Source organism: Diospyros lotus, chromosome 3, assembly GCF_014633365.1.
Source record: "Diospyros lotus cultivar Yz01 chromosome 3, ASM1463336v1, whole genome shotgun sequence".
Classification (NCBI taxonomy): domain Eukaryota; kingdom Viridiplantae; phylum Streptophyta; class Magnoliopsida; order Ericales; family Ebenaceae; genus Diospyros; species Diospyros lotus.
The window spans coordinates 36436241-36452758 of NC_068340.1; the positions used below are offsets into that span (position 1 = coordinate 36436241).

The 16518-nt window shown below is 38.1% G+C and overlaps 1 protein-coding gene across 1 annotated transcript in view; it reads left to right on the top strand.

Annotated features, from left to right (window-relative positions):
- LOC127796341 (polyadenylate-binding protein 2) overlaps positions 1-16518 on the top strand; it is a 41064-nt gene that overhangs the window by 19159 nt on the left and 5387 nt on the right. Inside the window, exon 3 of the mRNA XM_052328428.1 lies at positions 15119-15189. Within this exon, the coding sequence (XP_052184388.1) occupies positions 15119-15189 (71 nt within the window). The remainder of the gene's footprint in view (positions 1-15118; positions 15190-16518) is intronic.

Consider the following 16518-nt stretch of genomic DNA (forward strand, 5'->3'; position numbering starts at 1 on the left):
TTACAAACACCTGCAGTGAAATCAAGACCAATGACATCCCAGGCTTGACGAAAAAATTTAATAGTAAAACCATCAGGGCCAGAGGCTTTATCATCACCCATGGAAAACAGGCAAGGCGTTCCTTGGAGAAGACACTTTTGATAAGATCAAGCCAAGAATCCTGCAAAAGAGAATGCTCCACATACATGGCGACTTCCTCATGAGAGGAGGATCTTGGGGAGGGAAGGCCTAAGAGATTCTGGAAGTGGGAGAGAAGGACCTGGGAAACCTCGTCCTTAGACAAAGTGGGAGAACCATCGGCACGGGAAAGACTATGAATATGGTGAGATTTACAGATAGATAACATTTGCTGAAAGAAAAATTGACAATGAGGTCTCCCTCACCTGCACATCTAATACGAGCACAGAGATGAAAGAACTCGCGCTCTTGGACAAGCGCATCAGAATAGAGGTGGGATAAGTCCAGCTCCCGCTTTCTCAAAGAGACATTAGTAGGAGAGCCGAGAAGGTGGCGCTGAACCTCGTAAAGTTGATCATGAAGGTGAATAACCCTAGAGGTGACATGACCATGGAGATTATTTAGAGATTTCAAACTGTGCTTAACTCTCTTAAGCTTCTGAACAAGCCAGAATGTGGGCTAGCCGATGCAGTCTTGACCCCAACAGGATTGGACAGTTGGGAGAAAGAGGGGTGCTTAGTGAGGTGATTGTTAAAATAGAAACAACCACCTGACCTATTAGGATTCGCTTGAAAATCAACAACCATTGGGCTATGATTGGAAATACTTGGCAGGAAAAAGAGGGCATGACTATCGGCAAAACACGCCAGCCAGCTAGCCATCATTAACAAGAATTCTATCAAGCTTATGATAGATACTATCCATCACAGGCTGTTTATTATTCCAAGTAAGGATTGGGCCCTAGAAGAAAAGATCCTGAAGAGACGAGCAAGACAAAAAATCCGCAAAACAAGCGATGCTAGTGGAGTTGACAACATTGCCCCTATGCATCTCAAAAACATGATTGTAAAATCCCCTAGGAGCACTCAAGGGGAAAGATGGACTGTGGACACTTCGGAATGAAGATGATGCCATAACTGAAATTGGGTCGTCTCCTCGTAATGGGCATAAAGATAGGTTAGAAAAAAAAAAAAAAAAGACTAATCAGCGTAATGAGAATATCTCAAGTGCATAAATTGATTAGAACTACAAATAATATCCACACTCAAGAGGGTCGGGTCATAACCAAACCAAATGCGACCACCCAAACAAGAGTCATAGTTCATAGACCAAGACCATCTTGGGCATATAGAGTGAGAAATATCTAAAGCTCTACATTCTTGAACTTGAGTTTCTAAAAGAGAAAAAAAAACATCAAACGATGATGAATAATAGAGGGTCTAGCTTCCTATTTTAGTAGGGTGGTTCAAACCCTTAATGTTCCAAGCACCAAGATTCATGGGGAAAGGGGGGGGGGGGTAGGATCACTCACCCCTTTGGACGGACACTTATGATGACGCTTTTTCTTAGGAGGAGGAGAGAAAATAGTAGTTGGGGGGGGGGGGGCAGAGGATGACAGATTAAGGGGAGGACTAGCCTTGCCAGGAAGGGAAGGAAGAGGGGATGGGAGGACCTCATGGGAGCTAGATGTATAAGAGCTCATCTAGGGGCGGATTAGGGAGGGAGGGAAGACTATTGAATGGGGTATCTTGCTCTTTGTCCATAAGAGAACAAAATCAATTAGCCACCTCAATCGGGGCGGGAGACAAGGAAGAAGAGAGTCGGGGAACACCCTGGGAATGGTGGGAATCCTCAGAGGGAGGCATGGATACGGATGGAGCCTTAGGAGGATGAATAGGGGCTTGGGAAGGAGGAGAGAGAAGCCGAGGCCACATTAGTTGAAGGAGCAAGAGCAGCTTGGAGGGGAAGCGAAGGAGACTAAGCCTCTCGAGGGCAGGTACTAGCTTGGTGACCAAACACTTTATAGTGTTGACAGACTGAGGGAACCCACATCTTATATTTTGCACATGCTACCCAACATCTTTTGCTATACAACAAAGCTGGTCTAATGGCTATATTATAAATTTTCCTTGTTGCTTTAATAAAATCTTGCTATCACATAAAATATCATATGCACTTTTTCATTTTAATCATCTTGCCTTGTTTTCATGGGTAAAATCCCCATTTTCATCTTTCAATTTTACCATAACATCATCCACACTTGTATTTTGCTGAACTCTTATTTCATATTTTCATTTCTCACTGTACTTAATTGAAAAACCTCTAGTTTTTATACTTTTCTTCCTTATCTTGAGCCTTGTATTCACTTTTCCTTTCCTTTTTTTTTTTTTTGGGTCTCATCCACCAAAACAATGCTATCTACAAGTACCATACACCCTAGCCCCTCTACCTGGATTTGTTATAGTCATTTCATCTATTACTAGGGACACTAGCTAAAGGCTTAATGCAAATTCTTGATTTTCTTATAGTCATTTCATCTATTACTAGGGACACTAGCTAAAGGCTTAATGCAAATTCTTGATGTAGTCCTATTCTAATTGAAAAAGCTTTAGTATCTCCTCTGCATGTTTTGACACATGTTTTTGCTATGTGATGCATGTCTTCAATTATATAAACAATTTAAACTCCTTTATTCTCTAAAACCGTCCATAAGACTTGATAACAATTTTGTCACAAGCTTTTTTGAAATCTATAAACACTATATATAAATCCTTTTGTTTAATTCTTTTACCTTTTCATTTGGTGCCTCAGTAAACATATAACTTCCGTTGTTGACCTACCAGGCATTAGACTAAATTAGTTTTTAGATATTCTCTTTTTAATCTTCTTAATATTAGCTTCGTTCCTTGATAGTTTTCGCAACTTTAAACATCTCCTTTATTCTTGTAAAATATACACTAAAGTGGTCTTCCTCCACATGTTCGACATCTTTTTTGATTTATGACTCACATTAAATAACTTCATTTATCAAAAAATGCCTCTTCTCCCATGTGTTTCCATGCTTCTATTGTATCTTATCTGGCTGATACAAGTTACAACTACCTTACTATTCTTTATCGTTTTCAATGCTTGCTTTATTTTATTTGGATATATACATCTCTAGAACATCCAATTCTTATTGTTATCCTAAGGCTATGGCGGAATATAACTTAGATGATATGCCTCTCTCACACTCACAATCCTCTCGGTTTGGACACAAACATCACAACAGAAAATAAATGCAATCAAATCAGAACAGAAATAAGAAATAGAAATGCAAACCACAATGACACCAGTTTTATCCTGGTTCAGGTTGCCTCTTAGGACAACCCTACATCCAATCTTGAACCTCCACGAGCAGCCTTCGTTCGATTCAAAGAATGATCAGTACATGTGTTGCCCTCTCTAACGATTATAAGCCCTTCCCAAGATTACAAAAGCTATATTCTAATCGCACAGCCTTTCCTCTCAGCTTTATTGTGAAACCAACAACAATTCTCATGCGTATTTTTGAGCCTAACCCCCTCTGCCCTCTATTTATAGAGTAGGCAATATCTCAACGAAGATATAAACATATTTACAGTTTAACCCCCCAACTACCACTAATTACAGATTGTGATATAAACTTATATTTAATTCTTTATTGGCCCTCAAAGTGCACTGCTTTCACTGATGAACTTGACCTGCTCTCATCTGGACTACTGCACAACCTGATCACTCAAAAACAACAAAAAATATTAAGAATATCAAAATACTGCTGTAAATTTAAACAATGGAAGACCTTGGATAATAATATAATTGGTCCTTTCCATGGTGGGACTGAATCTAAGCCAAGTGGACTGACCATTGGCTATTTCAATTTTCTCTACGTAGACATTTCTTTAGGGTTCCAGCTGTACAACCTGCAACCTAAAATACATGACTTTCTGTCTAAGTACACTTCACCATAAACCAAATCCAGACTTAATGTTGTTTCTCCATCCCAAAGTGTCCAAATTTTACACAGCATCCCAACAACAGTGCACCTTACCCAGATTGGTCTTAACACTGCTAGACTTGCTCCTAGCTCCCAAAACCGGCTTCAAGGCTTTACTGCTGTCTTCCTTTCTTATGTTTGCTTCAAACTCAAAAGGATTGTTCATCTCTCTTGTGCCTCTTCTATCTACCAGCCTATCAAGATATGCTTAGGTTTGGATAACGTAGGCTTTCATAAGCTGTCAAATTCTATTTCATCCTCTATAGAATTTCCAGCTTCTCCTTTATCCTACTCTCTCAAACACTGACCTAAGTTCTCAGCTACACCTTGCGAGTCTTTCATGGACAATTTTCGGTGAAGATGCCTTACATTTCACTAGGCATACCATTGAAATACTCACACCTTCCTTATGCACTCCATTTTAATCCTTGGACTTATCCTAGAAGGATCAGATTTCTTATACCTTCACCTTGGGAACTACTATCATTCATAGAGAGACCTTCTAAGCAATCAACCTTGCTTACCTTTCCCTCTAGCCTTTAATCCCTTGGGCTACTCTATAAGATCAATTTTCCCTTAATTTTCACATGGATAATGGCTGTTAGTGATACCTATTTGACCTGAAATTAAGCCTTCGTGTGCTGTTTTAACCAATGGCCATTTGTCTAGCCTTTTCCTAGATTTTTCCCATTTCCAGCACCTTCCTTAATTCACAAATAGTCACTCCACCCATTTAACCTAAAGGGATTTTTCTCTTAAAGTCTAAGTTTCATTTCTCCCCAAATTTTCATGGCTCCATGCCATTCATTTGGACAAGAGTGCATCTCCTCTTTTTATACAAGAGGTTTCTATTTTTCAGCCTATTCCTTAGAACTCAAACCAGTGCATAAGTATCCTTAAAACCAAACTTTTCCATACCTCACTAGTACCTATCTTGAGTTCTATTGTTTACCCATCCTAGGCATTACTCTAAACCTTTCTATTCCTTGCTCATTACCTACAAGATGATTGTACTTCCCTTTCCTTGCTTGGGCTGCACCATACAAGACATCACTTGCATACACTCTTTCTCCCTCACTGTTCCTGAGGACCCTCACTGCCCAACTATCTTAAACACTAGTTTCCTTTTCAATTCAGCCCTTGCTTACACAATGAGGATGATCAAACACAAAAGAAATTTCCAGGTTTACCTTTTGCTATACCCTATTTCATAGGTTAGTTTAGGACATTCCCAAAGGACTATACTTGTTATTCTTCTTTACACAACATTCCAGATTTATCCCTTGACCTTAGAAACAACTAATTTCATGTCCTATTGGTAGAGTTTTTCTACATAGGTAAGAACCCTAACTTTAGGAGACCTAGGCATACCTATTCCACAACTCTACTACACCTAACTCCTCATACCAGAAGCAAGTTCCAACAAGATCATATTCAATTCCAACAAGCTCTTACACGCTCGGGAATTTCTTAGGGACACATCATCTCCACTAGGTACACTTCACCTAGCTCCACCATGAGACAAGGCCTAGATAGATTCCCCCTAGATTCTAGAAACTGATCTCTAATGGGATTTTGACATATACAAGGTCTGTTTTGGAGACTTCTCCATTTGGTAACCTTACCAAACTACATGATTCCAATTCCCTTATACCTTTCCCTCCCCTAATATCCTTAGCCTTAGATACCTTTCTCTATCTATTCTCCTAAGGAAATTAGGTTTATAATTACAACAGGGACAAGTTTACAGATTCTAAACTTTTGGAAACAGATCCACCATGCATCCTAATTTTCACATCTCCAATTCCCTTGACTCTTAAACTCTTAATAGTTGCCTAGTAATGCCATTTTCTTATGAGGAGTACACCCTAAACCTAGAACCTATGCTTCTTTTCCAGCATTTCTAGAAAAAATTATAGGACATCCACACTCTCATAACTAAATCCACTCATGGTGCTGGAACATTCCGGGTTGGTTCTTTCTTGGGATTCCTTTTTCCTGTTTGGACAATTTCTCTTGATGTGGCCCTCCTCATGACAGTGATAGCATTTTATTTTTCTCCTGCTATTCTTAGATTTTGATCTAGACCTTCCTCTTTGCCTAGGATCATTCCTATCCGGTCTAGATCCAACCGAGAGAGCATCACTAACTGAGTTCTTATCTTCTACCTTGAGCTGCAATTCCTTTGAATTTAAAGCTCCTACTACATCATGCAAAGACAATTTATCCCTACCACGTTTCAAGATATCTGCAAAGGTCTTATATGATTTAGGTAATGAGTGCAATAAGACTAATGCCTTATCCTAATCATCATATTTAATGTCAATATTCTCAAGATCTATACATAGCTTATTGAAGCTGTCCATCTGATCTTGCAGCTTTTGACCCTCACCCATCCTGAAAGAAAATAACTTGGTCTTTAAGTATAATCTAGTAGAAAGAGTCTTGGTCATGTAAAGGGTTTCTAATCTCTTCCAAAGAGCTTCCACACTAGTTATTTTAGACACCTCCTGCAATACTTTGCCCCCTAGGCTTAATATCAGTGTATTGAATGCTTTCTTGTCAGTTTCTTTTCTCTATTTAGATATTTCTATTTTCTGTTCATCCATAAGGGTTTTTGGTGGTTTTTCTTCACTGTCTAAGGCCTCGTCTAGTCCTAAGTTTCCTAGTAAAGCCCTCATCTTCATCTTCCAAAGGCTGAAATTATTCTGACCATCAAACTTCTCTATCATACCTAGTTGTAGCCATTATTTGACACTATTCTATGACCGAGAATCAAAACAGAAGAAATCTCGACAAATCTTAATACTAGGAATAGGCTCTGATACCAATTTGTTATTCTAGGGCAATGGCAGAATGTAACTTGGATGATATATGCCTCTCTCACACTCACAATCCTCTCGATTTGGACACAAACATCACAACAGAAAATAAATGCAATCAAATTAGAACAGAAATAAGAAACAAGAAACAGAAACCCCAACCACAATGACACCAATTTTATCCTAGTTCAGATTGCCCCTTAGGACAACCTTACTTCTAGTCTTGAACCTCGACGAGCAGCCTTCTTCAATTCAAAGAATGATCAGTACAAATGTTGCCCTCTCTCACGATTACAAGCCCTTCCCAAGATTACAAAAGCTATATTCTAATCACAGCCTTTTCTCTCAGCTTTATTGTGAAACCAACAACAATTCTCATGCGTATTTTTGAGCCTAACCCCCTTTGCCCTCTATTTATATAGAGTAGGCGGATATCCCAATGAAAATATAAACATATTTATAGTTTAACACCCCCCCCTCCCCATCTATCACTAATTATAGATTGGAATATAAATTTCTATTTAATTCTTCGTTCGCCCTCAAAGTGTATTTCTTTCAATGATCTTCTTATCCTATACTCGAGACAACTTTTTAACACTCATCTTTTTTTGAGTTATTAAGATGCCCTATGTCATGACCCTAATGAGCATTAAAGGGGTAATATAGTAATAGGCTTATGATAATTGTGAAGAGATATTTTAGCAATTGGTTAGGAGTACATGGGTGAGTTGGGATGCTGTTAGGAGTCTGATATGCCTATATAAGGCTGCTGTAAACAGATGGTATGGCTTATGCTTTGAATGAAAAATGAATATTCTCATTTCTCTTTAGAATTCTCTCCCAATCTCCTTTCTCTCTTGTTTCTTCCCCCTTTCTTTCAATATCTCTCCCTCAATTCTATATGTTATCTTCCTCCATTTCTGTCCAAATTCCCTTCTAAACATTCTGTTCTTAATCCTAGTTAAACCCTAGGTTCATGACACCCCAACATAACACCTGTTTCTCCACCTCAATTGAATAACTTCCAAAAATACTCATTCCATCTCTCCTTGATTGCCCTCTCATTTACTACACTTTTTAGATTTCGTATTTTATGCATTTTGCTTGGCTAAAATATGTTGTTTTTTTTCTCCTCTTGCTTTAGCTAGTTTATATACAAATATATGTTTATACGTTTTTCCTCATCTTTTGTATCAAGTTGTTGGTATAAATTTTCATAACTGTTATGTACCTATCGTTTACCTAGGGTTTGAATTGGTAGCCGGAAGGATCTGATAGAGCTAAGTCCAAGAACAGAGGGAATTAGGGGAAGATTGGATAGAAATAGGGAAGGATTTAGAGAGAAATGAGGGACAGTGGCAGAGAGAAACGAGGGAGAGTAGCAGAGAGAAACGAGATGGAGATTGGAGAGAAATCTAGAGAGAGAAATGAGAATTTCATTCAATCAATTCAAGCATGATCTCCATTTGATTACAGTAGCCTTTTGTATAGGCATATTTGATTGCATACCACCCCCATGCTTCTAACTAATTGCTAAAATATCTCCTAACAATTATCATGAGCCTATTACTATATTACCCCTTTAATGCTCATTTGGTCATGACAATTCCCCCCTCTTTGAAAGAGTTCTTGTCCCTAAGAACTTGCAACAAGTAGCCATTGCCTCATCCAATTCTAGCCTTTTCTATCTGGTTTATTCTCCTTTCTTTCATTCTCCTTCTAGGCCGCTTCTTCTTCGTTCTTAGGTTCTCATCATCTGGAACAAAAATGATGATCATTGCGGTCAAGACTGCATCTACCTCCAAAAAGTAACATACCATTTCCCTTGGGTTTACAAAAGCTATCAAATTAAGATTGCTGGTACACATAGTATGAGGATCCACTATGATGCCAAGGCCTTGTTAATATGTCCAAATCATTTGCCTTCAATGAATTTAGTAGCTCCCTGTCATAGGTAGCAGCTGAAACTTGCAATCCTAAAGCCTTCAAATGATGTTCATTCTGAAATTCACCCATCCAACGGGTTACCACATATGTTCCCCTCTCATCATCTTCAAAAATGATAGCAACACGGTGACACCGTTTAGGATCAACAATGCTTCCTCCTACTGGTGTTGTCTTCCTCTTATCCTTCTCAGCTGTCTCCTGCTCGTTGCCATGCACCCCAGATTTATCCTTTGCAATTTTCTCTTCCAATGGTGTCCCAATGTCCCTCTTGACAATTTCCCTTCTTGTATAGTCATACTGATTGCATAGGAAGGTATGCACAGGTTCCATAGGTTCCTAAAACATGGTTTCCATCCTGACCTTCATCCCCAATATGATTTGTTGCCAGATTATCTGAGGAAACCATCTTCCTATCCGAACTATCAGAGGCATGAAAGTCAACCTCATAGCAGTTCTCATCTCCAATTTGATTTGTAGACTGATCCTCAACCAAATTTTCAACTTCTGCTCTTGCAAAATGTGGTATGCACGGATCACTTTATCGAATTTCCTTTCTTTTTCGGGACCTTGCGCTACCCTTGACAAGTTTACTTCAGTTCCAACACTCTCTTCCTTAATATTGACTGGATTTTCAGTCGGAACCTCCTGATTCCATGCAAACAATTCAGCAACTCCTTCTTCCTTGTGTTTGTTGGAATTTTCCTTTTATGATGTTAAAACCGAGCACTAATATGGCCTAAGAATCACTCAACATTCTCACCGAAACCAATCACAACACAAGTATAAAACAAAAATTAAATAATCAACATAATTGAAAGAGAAAACAGAAATGCAAACCACATCACAATGCATGCCAATTTACCCTAGTTCATGCCATAAAAATGGCACTACATCCAGCACTACAAGAAGAGAACAATCCACTAAGAACTTAGGAAATCAGTACAAGAATCCCTCACTCGCCTTCTCTTATCTCTCGAATACAATCCTCACATGAAAAAACTCCAAGAATTATACTCAATCACAGCTCTCTCTCTTTCTCACTGCACTCGATATAAGAGAATGGAATGACACAATGATTGATGATCGGATTAGGCCTCCCCCTATTTATAAGCTAAAAGGGGGGGACCTTCTTAGGGGAAAAAACTAACTATTACAACGTCTAAAAAACTCGTACTAATTACAGTAAATTACATCTGAGTCCTGTAATCTAACTGCCATCTGATCATCCTCAATGTCTTTCGATTTCCTCTATACTTCCAGCATATTACTTGGGCAAAACATCAACATATGAACTTCTTTTTCAACAATATCAGATTGTCCCTTTGCCTTTGCTGCCCTATCAATCTGTTCATTACAGATTTTCTTTGGATAATGCCATTCACCACTAATATCATCATTGATGTTGCATTCCTCCTTGATAATTCTACTGAAACCGATATACTTCTTCCACTCCACATTGAAATAGGTTGTGAATCCGCTTTTTGCCTTCTTGACTTCTCCTTCGGCTAAATCATCGAAGAATTCAACAGTAAAGCTGTAGTGATACTTCTTAGTCAGTATCATTGCGAACTCTTGCAACTGTTCATGTAACATATGGTCGAATTCTTGCTCGTGTCATGTATCACATTTCTTGTTTCCTTGTCCAATTGGTTGCTCTCCTTCTCAAATTTCTTTTCCCATACCTGAGGCTTCTGGCTAAACTCCTCATGATGTCTGCCTTCAATTGAGAATGCAACATTCTTCTGTTGCAATTGCGACCTCATCTGTTTCATGTATGCACTGCTACCTATGACCTCACAAGCAGGACATTCCCCTGAAAAATGCAGCATTCTTTTGTTGCGATTGAGACTCCAATGATCTCGTGCGTGCACTGTTCCCCATGGCAGACTTGTCACAAGCAGGATAAGCCGAAGGCCAATAAACATGAGCTATGTACATCCTTAATCCCCCAACTTCCGTTCGGTATTTTCTTGACAGTCGTTGCCTAGGATAAACGATCTTCTCACACAGCTAGCGATCTTCAATTTTCCAGCAAAATGAGTCGCCTACTGGTAATAAATCCAATTCCACCTCCGGGCTTGCCTGCTACAACAGTCTCCTATACTCGCCACAAAGAGCCCTGTCTCTTCTTTGCCCTTTCAATTCGAACAAGGTTAACCCAATTTCTAGTTGGAATGTTTTCCCCTTTACTCACAGCCTAGAATTCGATAGAAGTCATTGCCGGTGGAGTTCTATTCACTGATTCATTGTTAGGAATCATCGTTGGATTTCTAATCAGAATCTCCTAAATCACTACTTGATTAGTTCCGATGATGGTTGTGGTTGCCTTCTTGAGTTGGATTGCAACAACTTGGAAACTACAACAAATCAAACTGTTGTTCCGCCTTCAGAATCGAACCTTTTGCCTTTCCTCCACAATTCGAACCTGAAGCCCAGAGTACTTGCTGTGAGTTCGTTTAGTTCTGTTGCAGCCTTCAGAAAATCGATCGACTATGAAACAACAGCTATGCTTTGCCTAATTGAGAATCGATCTCCTCTCAATTCAGCAACCTTGGATTCGTTTCCTTGGATCGCTGCTATGAATCGCCTATCACCTTAATCGACTCTATTGCTCCAAATCGCCATTGTTCACCTTCGTAAATCACCATTGCTCCAAAAATTGAACAACCTTCTAGATCGCCGAGATTCCGCCAGAATTCCCCACTGGAATCATTTGGGCTACTCGCCTTTCTTGAGCAACTGGGAAGCAACCACGGGATTCTCCGGAATTGAGAATCGATCGTTGTGGATAGTTGCAATTTATCAAATTCACGTAGTAGTTGAACACCAGTGCTTGTAGTTGGGGACCATCGCTAGGAATTCGGAATTTGCACAAGTCGCAATGAACAAAGGCTAAGGATGTTCAGGGAATTGGTCAGGGTTCTTCGTCTGTCAATTGTCGAAAGAGGAGTATCGTATCTCATAGTTGAACTTGTTGCACCAATTCCCTCCTCGTGCGTCGTAATCAAATTTGAGATTCAACCAGTCTTAGAGTCGTGGCTAGGAGATCGCCTCTAGCACTGGTTTCCAAAGGGATTGGCTCTGATCGCACCACCTGTTGTGGATCGACAGTCTAGTTTTGCTGACTCACCTTACTCGCAGCTTCCAAGCCACCAGAATTCCGACACTGAGACCCCTTCTATAAACTGCCTACCTTCGTCGCAATCTACCAGCTCTGCTTCGAATCTAGTTGGATTACTTCCAAATCGGTCGAATGCTATTGAATTTTCGAACTCACAGTCGAGGAACGACTACTCTGATATCAATTGTCATGTACCTAGGGTTTGAATTGGCAGTCGGAATGATCCGATAGAGCTAAGTCCAAGAAAAGAGGGAATTAGGGGAAGATTGGATAGAAATGGGGAGGAATTTAGAGAGAAATGAGGGAGAGTAGTAGAGAGAAAGGAGAGGGAGATTGGAGAGAAATCAGAATTTCATTCAATCAATTTAAGCATGATTTCCATTTGATTACAGTAGCCCTTTATATAGGCATATTTGATTGCATAACCACCCCCATGCTTCTAACTAATTGCTAAAATATCTCCTAACAATTATCGTGAGCCTATTACTATATTACCCCTTTAATGCTCATTGGGTCATGACAATAACCTTTTGACTTATCTTCACTAAGTGCCTTTTTTTGTTTTTTTTTGTCAAACTATACCTACCTCTTTAGATATTCTTCATTATGGCATTTATGTGAAGTCTTGTAGCGTGCTCTCTTAGTTTTATTTTTTCTTATACCTCTTCATTCCATCACTCTTTGATTCGAGGCTTTTCCATTTCACCCTTCTAGAATCATTTTTGTTGTATCTTGAATAGTAGTTGTGATTTCAATTCGTATTTGGTTTCTCTCCTTTAGTTCAATATTTTTTGCCAAACTTTTTCTTTGAAAATTGTTTTTTTTTTTCCAATTTTAAATCTCATCATATTATTTTTTGGGCTTCATTTTATATAATTCTTTCTCCTTTTTTTAATATGGATATCAATGACCATAACTCTTATGCTGAGTGGTCAAGCATTCCCCCAGTATAGCTTTACAATCCTTACAACATAAGCGATCCTCGTCTCATAAGAAAGTTGTCGAGTTAGGAAACCATTATATATGTGATTAGGTGTTCTTCTTGATTTTTAAACCTAGTGTTGACTATGATGAAATAATATGCCGTGGCAAAGTTCAAGCTAGTTTTACCCTCATTATTTGTTTTTCAAATTCATAACCTCCATATACATCTCTATAGTGATTCCCTTTTCTACCTTCATGACCATTTAAGTTATATCCTATAATGATCTTTTCTCCTCTAGGTGTTTCTTGTACCAAAACCCTCTAAATCTCAACAAAATTTTGTTTTTATCTCCTCTCCTAACCCAACTTGTGGTGCATATGTACTAACAGTATTCATAGTTTCTTCTCCTAGAATAAATTTAACTATAATAATCCAATCTCCTTTTTTCTTCACATCCACTACCATCTCCTTTAAAGTCTTACCATAATGATCGCCACTCCATTCTATACCTAATCTTTCCCTAAGTACCAAAGTTTATATCCATATTGTGTTAACATTTTAGCTTGTCTCCCCAACCTATCTTGTCTCTTGGAGTAATTTTTCTCCTAATCATTACATTTACCACTTCCATAGATTTTTGCTATCAAAGTCTTGATATTCCATGATCCAATCCTTGATCTATGATCTTGGACTAATGTCTTTACTTGGATTTGTTATGTGAAAATTAGAAAACCCATGCAGATTTAACGCTATATCCAGGTGCCAATGCAGCAACTTTAGCTCATTTCACTATACGCGAGCACAAACGGTTTTTGTCTAGAATCCATGTTGCTCGATGCAACGAGTTTTAGCTGGTTGTCAACTATCTAACACTAGCCTTAGTAGATCTGAACTTTCTAGGAGGATCTTAAATATGTAGTTCCTGGTTGCCACCAGGCACACGGGTGCAATCTTACTGGTGTTCTTTGTATAGGTACTAATTTATTTATCCATCTTGGAAAGGGGTGAGGTTATCTGTGAGTGTGTGTCTTGTCTTTTTGGTTGGTGAAGGGGACTGGCCTGTTTTTCCATTAAACACTGAAATGTTACAATGTGTAGTCTCTCACTGAAATCCATCCATCTTCAGTATTCCCAAATTCCTAATGCTAGCTTTATTGCCTTATCTCTTGTTTTTGCAACTTGTAGCATATCCAAGTCTCCAATAGCGTACATAAAATAGCACAAAGATGTTCCCTGTTCAATCAGGAGTTCTTCTAAATAAATTTCTTACAGTTCCATCTTCTCAGTTTTTGTTAACCCTATGAAAGTTGATTGGGATACTGGCCTTAATTCCTTCAGACTCTGCTACCTGGAACTCTTTGGAGTTTTGACTATGCATTCAGAAGATACTCTTAGAGGGCGTTTGGTACAGGAGAAATCTTAAGATTCCTGAGAATGTTAGGTTGGGAATCTGTATTTCCATGTTTGGTACAATTTTTTTATAAAAAGAATCCTGGGAAATAGGATTCCCGGGGATGATTTTTAAGCAACTTTCCACAAAAAGATTTCCATAAGGGGGGTTAGGGAATCCAAGTTTCCCATGGACTTAGGAATGTTTTTAACAAAGAAAAAGATTTAAACACCCCCTTACCCTTTTATAACCCCATACAAACATATTATATATATATGTAATATATTGATATATAAAAATATATATTATAATATATTTATATTATTTATTATAAAATATTATATATATATTAAAGTAGATATTCATACAAACATATATATTATGTATATATATTATATGTATACACATGCATATATATACATAATGTGTAAAAAAGTGATATTTTTTTGACTTTCTAAAGATGTGGGTCCCAATATTTTATATAGTAGAAGGAATTTATCATTTTTAAATAAAAAATTATATAAGGATAATTTGGGAAAAAGAACATAAATTCCCAAGAATGTTACATTTAAACCAAACATAGGCATGTAAGATTCTCAGAAAAGAATACTCAACATTCCTGAGAATATTTAAACCTAATCAAACATAGAATTGCATAAATCCTAGGAATCAAAGATTTCCAAGAGCATTCTCAATAATCATGAATTCCAGGAATTTAAAAATTTCTCCTGTACCAAACGCTCCCTTAGTGTTTTCATGAATCTGGAGATAAACTTTTGTCAAGTTTTCTGATACGGAAGTTTTCATGTGTTGAATGTAATCCATTTATATCAAAGTACTAATTTATCCATTTTGTGCTCTTAGATTAATATGCAATGTTTGCAAGGTTGGCTGCTGTTATATGTTAAATCGTTCTTTTCTGTTGTGGGCATGTATGAAGATTCTTCTAGTGGGTCTGCTACACAGGCTGAGAAGGAAGAAGTGGACTCCCGGTCGATATATGTTGGCAATGTAAGTTTTTACAGTCTTTTAGCTTACTTCAGATCTTTTTGCCCTCTTAAACTGGTATGAATACCTGGGTTGTTCTCTCCTTTGGTCTAAAACCCATTCAATGAATTCGTAATATGCTTCTGTTTGAAAGGGCATGTATTATTTCTTAATCATTGGAAGTGGTACATTTGCATGGAATGATAACATTCCTTTGAAATGAATGCATTTTAATGCATACTCCTTTTTAGTTTTAATTTCATTGGTAACCGAGTCTGCAGGCATGATACTGTCTCATTATTGTTATCAGTACAATAGTCTCAGTTCTTGCTTATGATGGTACTGGACCAAAATGTCGCTTAAAGTATGCTTGATAGTGATTGTCTGCAAGAAGTGTATGTAGGAGTTAATTATTTTCCTATATACCCTTAAAATTTGAGTGGATTTTTTATGTTTTTATATTTCCTAGGAAATGACTTAAAATAAAGAAAGAACAAGAAGAAGAAAAGGTTGTATTTTGTATTTTAACCTATCAAACCCATTTGCACTTGTTTCAACTTTGCATAGCCTGTATTCTGCACTTACTCTTCAAGGATAAGCAGATAAATCCTACTTTCAAGGTTATTATTTAATTTCATTAACAAGTTGGTAAACATCATCTTCTCCTGCTCCAGGATGATGAAGTTTTGGTGTTCAGGAGCCATGCCTTCTTATGTATAACAAAAGTGCCTTTGAAGGGGGTGACCCCTCTAGAAAAGGAGACAGGAAACAGAAATTCATGCTGTCCTCACATGAGCTTTTGTAATTGTTTTTCAGAATGTAGAAGCAGCAAGAAGTGACTTTACTAATCTTGTATTTTTAAGATGTTTAAGCCCTTCTGCATGCAGCAGTAATTTCTTATATACATCAAACAAGATTGATTTTGTCAACTTATTCATTTTGGGATGCTCTGAAACTAGACATGGAATCAAAGGAACTTATTACTTTCACCGAACATAAAATCAAAGAATCCGCAATCTCTTTTACAATCAACCATGGAAAGCTATACATATCAATTTTTGTTTTACTAGTGTATGCTTGGAACTTCTCCGCCTTGGACAAGGGCTTGCATGCATTGAGTAAGCTTTAACTGGCTGTCACAGTGCAGTGAGATAGCTAATTCTCATAGCTGCATTTTCTCACATAGCCTACTCATTGAAGATTCTTACCTACAAAGAGATTGTCTAGTGTGCCCCCCCCCCCCCCCCCCCCCCCCCCCAAGCCGTCCCCTTTCCTTCTCATTCGCCTTTATATTACTTGCTGTGAAGAGTTTGTGAATTACTCTACTTTTTATACTATTGTATTGTTGCTTAT